Raw genomic sequence first — 5,000 nt, forward strand, 5'->3', positions numbered from 1 at the left:
CACAACCTGTTAACCTACATTGTAGCTTGTTTCTCTGCTGCCGACTGCAGCGATCTCGCTAAATACTGGACCAATGTCAGAGATAGTTGTTCCCATCAGTCTTTTAGACCTAGGAACATAGTGTCCAGGTCCCTTTTAAACATGGAGACTGATGGATGTGAATCGCTTATGAGTTTAACTTTGAGTTAAATGTCTCTTCATCCAGCTCGGGGCCACAGGCGACGTGATGACCGTGAAGAAAAAGGACCTCCATCCTCGAGACATCGACGCCTTCTGGCTCCAGCGTCAGCTCAGCCGTTTCTATGATGATGCCATCGTCTCCCAAAAGAAAGCTGACGAAGTCCTAGAAATCCTCAAGGTACGTCTGACTGCAGTGAGACCTATGTGACGATTACAGGACGCAGTTTTTTCACGTAGAGACCTTTAGTACGCTTGCATAACTGCAGTGTGAAACCAAAACTTAGCGGATCAAATGCATCAGAAGCAGAGAGTTTGCATACTCGGGCTGTGAAAGAGCTTGATGTGAGTCAGCTGTGTGCTAGCCTGCTTAGAAAGAGGAGACTATATGAGACGCGCAATAATTGAGTCAAAGATACTTGACTTTTTCGATGAAATAAATGCCAATAAACTAAACATGCCTGGCCCCCGATGTGATTCTCTTTTTCCAGTGTGGCCCTTAGCGAAACTGAGTGAGACCCCCCTGCTTTAGATGAAGTGTGTGGCTCTCTAAAGAGCCTTTTATTTGTGGTTCAGGATCAGGTTGAACCTCCAGCGCGGGCGAGAGATGTCATCAGATTATCATATGGCGTTTTTCCATTACACGGTACCTGCTCGCCTCGACTCGCCTCGCCACACTGTGCGTCTGTTTTCCATTGCTGATGTTAGTACCGTCTCAGCGTGGCTGGTCGTTATATGCCGGCTATAAACATCAGGCCACTTGAGCTTGTTTTCCAGTTCTGCGGAGGCTCCACGCAGAGCTTTCGCCGTAGCCTATGTAAGTGGCCTGATCTTTATACTTGTGCGTCGAGCCGGCATGTGTGTCTACGTATGCTACGGTGAAAGCTCTGCCTGGAGCCTCCGCAGAACTGGAAACTGCCGTGACCTAACGCGACACACACACAGAACGTGGAAGGTGTGTTGTTGTTGCCAGATGACACATTTAGGTTCAAATGAAGCTGGAGGCAGCAGAAATAAACACAGCTGGCTGAACTGTTTAAAAATGGCAGGTTTGTTCAGGACACCCCCGTCTGTCGCTTTCACGTCACCTTTTGGTATCTGCTCAGCTCGCTGGGAACCTCGGCTGAGGCGGTACTAAGTAAAGTACCTGTTAGCAGGTACCAGGGACTTTTTTTCGTAATGGAAAACCAAAAAAGGCGAGTAGAGACGAGTCGAGCAGGTACCACGTGATGGAAAAACGCCAATAGTGTATAAAATATTTCCTGGCTCACCTGTTGTGTTTGTGTGTGTCTGTGTTTCCGCAGACGGCCAGCGACGACCGAGAGTGTGAGAACCAGCTGGTGTTGCTGCTGGGCTTCAACACCTTCGATTTCATCAAAATCCTCCGTCAGCATCGCCGCATGAGTAAGTTCTTTCAGATCATTGGTCCAGTGCTGTACTTTAAGTCCAGATGTTGAGGTACTTGTACTTTACTTGTAGTCTTTTCTTTTCATGCCACTTTCTACTTCTACTCTGCTACATTTCAGAGAGAAATATTGGACTTTTTACTCCACTACATTCATCTGTTCCAGCTTTAGTTACTAGTTACTTTAGTTACTCCGCTACATTCATCTGTTCCAGCTTTAGTTACTAGTTACTTTAGTTACTCCGCTACATTCATCTGTTCCAGCTTTAGTTACTAGTTACTTTAGTTACTCCACTACATTCATCCGTTCCAGCTTTAGTTACTAGTTACTTTAGTTACTAGTTACTTTAGTCACTCCTCTACATTCATCTGTTCCAGCTTTAGTTACTAGTTACTTTAGTTACTCCGCTACATTCATCTGTTCCAGCTTTAGTTACTAGTTACTTTAGTTACTCCGCTACATTCATCTGTTCCAGCTTTAGTTACTAGTTACTTTAGTTACTCCACTACATTCATCTGTTCCAGCTTTAGTTACTAGTTACTTTAGTTACTCCGCTACATTCATCTGTTCCAGCTTTAGTTACTAGTTACTTTAGTTACTCCGCTACATTCATCTGTTACGGCTTTAGTCACTAGTTACTTTAGTTACTAGTTACTTTAGTTACTCCACTACATTCATCCGTTCCAGCTTTAGTTACTAGTTACTTTAGTTACTAGTTACTTTAGTTACTCCACTACATTCATCTGTTACAGCTTTACAGTTACTTTAGTTACTAGTTACTTTAGTTACTCCACTACATTCATCTGTTACAGCTTTACAGCTTTAGTTACTAGTTACTTTAGTTACTAGTTACTTTGCACATTCAGATTACTGCTCACAGAACACATGTAGATTATAAGATCTGATGTTTTATTATGAATGAAACTAGCCAACGATATAACGACTACAAGTCAAGGAACATTTTCACTGCAGAACTTTAACAGTAAGAGTATTATAACAGTGTGGTATTAGTACTTTAACAGTAACAGAGTATTATAACAGGGTGGTATTAGTACTTTAACAGTATAACAGTGTGGTATTAGTACTTTAACAGTAACAGAGTATTATAACAGTGTGGTATTAGTCCTTTAACAGTAACAGAGTATTATAACAGTGTGGTATTAGTCCTTTAACAGTATAACAGTGTGGTATTAGTCCTTTAACAGTAACAGAGTATTATAACAGTGTGGTATTAGTCCTTTAACAGTAACAGAGTATTATAACAGTGTGGTATTAGTCCTTTAACAGTAACAGAGTATTATAACAGGGTGGTATTAGTCCTTTAACAGTAACAGAGTATTATAACAGTGTGGTATTAGTCCTTTAACAGTATAACAGTGTGGTATTAGTCCTGTAACAGTAACAGTGTGGTATTAGTCCTTTAACAGTAACAGAGTATTATAACAGGGTGGTATTAGTACTTTAACAGTAACAGAGTATTATAACAGGGTGGTATTAGTCCTTTAACAGTAACAGAGTATTATAACAGTGTGGTATTAGTACTTTAACAGTAACAGAGTATTATAACAGGGTGGTATTAGTACTTTAACAGTAACAGAGTATTATAACAGTGTGGTATTAGTACTTTAACAGTAACAGAGTATTATAACAGGGTGGTATTAGTCCTTTAACAGTAACAGAGTATTATAACAGGGTGGTATTAGTCCTTTAACAGTAACAGAGTATTATAACAGTGTGGTATTAGTCCTTTAACAGTATAACAGTGTGGTATTAGTCCTTTAACAGTAACAGAGTATTATAACAGGGTGGTATTAGTCCTTTAACAGTAACAGAGTATTATAACAGGGTGGTATTAGTACTTTAACAGTAACAGAGTATTATAACAGGGTGGTATTAGTCCTTTAACAGTAACAGAGTATTATAACAGGGTGGTATTAGTCCTTTAACAGTAACAGAGTATTATAACAGGGTGGTATTAGTCCTTTAACAGTAACAGAGTATTATAACAGGGTGGTATTAGTCCTTTAACAGTAACAGAGTATTATAACAGGGTGGTATTAGTCCTTTAACAGTAACAGCGCTGGTTAATCTGATCTGTCTGTCTGACCACCAGTCCAGTATTGTACCATGCTGGCGAGCGCTCAGAGCGAGGCGGAGAAGGAACGCATCACAGGAAAGATGGAGTCTGATCAGGAACTGTCAAAGATTCTCTACCAGCTGCAAGAGACGGAGAAGGAGGACATCATCCGGGTAAGACCTCTCGCTTAGAAAAGTAACTTATATATGTCTTGTTGTGTCCCCAACTCAGATCTTCAGTTTCCTGTCCCAGAGGAGAGGAGAGACTAGAACATGTTCACATTTAACAAGCTGACAGCAGCGGAGTCTGACTTTTCTTTCATAAAAAATGACTTCAATCGATTATCAAAACAGTTGGAGATTAATTTAATAGTGGACACGTAATCAACACACACACAGAGAGACACACACACACAGAGACACACACACACACACAGAGACACACACACACAGAGACACACACAGAGAGACACACACACACAGAGACACACACAGACACAGAGAGACACACACACACAGAGACACACACAGAGAGACACACACACACAGAGACACACACACAGAGACAGACACACGCACACACAGAGACACACACACAGAGACACACACACAGAGACACAGAGACACACACACAGAGACAGACACACGCACACACAGAGACACACACACAGAGACACACACACACACACACACACACACACACACACACACACACACACACACACACAGAGACAGACACACACACACACACACACACACACACAGAGACACACACACACACACACACACACACACACACAGACAGGCGCACACGCACAGACACACACAGAGACACATACATACACACAGAGACACACACACACACACACACACACAGACACACACACAGACACACACACACACACACACACACACAGAGACAGACAGACACACAGACACACACACACACACACAGACACATATACACACACAGAGACACAGACGCTCACACACACACACTCTCGTCTCTAACTAATGGAAGAATCCTTGCAGCTCTAGTTATCCCGTCACATCTGTTATTCGTAGTTCTTTGTGTTTTTAGGAGGAGCGATCTCGCCGGGAGAGGTTGAGGAAGTCTCGTGCTGATGACGCGATGGACACCGACCACGGAGAGGTAAATAATGTTCATGTATTATCTGCAATCATGCCAGCTGCCTGTGGTATTTTCACTGTAAGCTAACCCAAGATTACTACACTGAACTCGACACGTTGTTCTGTTTTTCCTGCAGTCGATGGCCTCCAGACAGCTACTAGACCTCGACGACCTGGCCTTCACGCAGGGCAGCCACTTCATGGCCAACA

At 42.3% G+C, this 5,000-nt stretch overlaps 1 protein-coding gene across 1 annotated transcript in view; it reads left to right on the forward strand.

Annotated features, from left to right (window-relative positions):
• Nucleotides 1-5,000, forward strand: part of snrnp200 (small nuclear ribonucleoprotein 200 (U5)) — a 60,640-nt gene that overhangs the window by 8,608 nt on the left and 47,032 nt on the right. The window contains exons 7-11 of the mRNA XM_078251681.1: nt 206-358; nt 1,482-1,581; nt 3,697-3,833; nt 4,741-4,812; nt 4,928-5,000. The exon at nt 4,928-5,000 is cut by the window's right edge and continues 101 nt beyond it. Coding sequence (XP_078107807.1) covers nt 206-358; nt 1,482-1,581; nt 3,697-3,833; nt 4,741-4,812; nt 4,928-5,000 — 535 coding nt within the window. The remainder of the gene's footprint in view (nt 1-205; nt 359-1,481; nt 1,582-3,696; nt 3,834-4,740; nt 4,813-4,927) is intronic.

Source organism: Sander vitreus, chromosome 5, assembly GCF_031162955.1.
Source record: "Sander vitreus isolate 19-12246 chromosome 5, sanVit1, whole genome shotgun sequence".
Taxonomy (NCBI): Eukaryota; Metazoa; Chordata; class Actinopteri; order Perciformes; family Percidae; genus Sander; species Sander vitreus.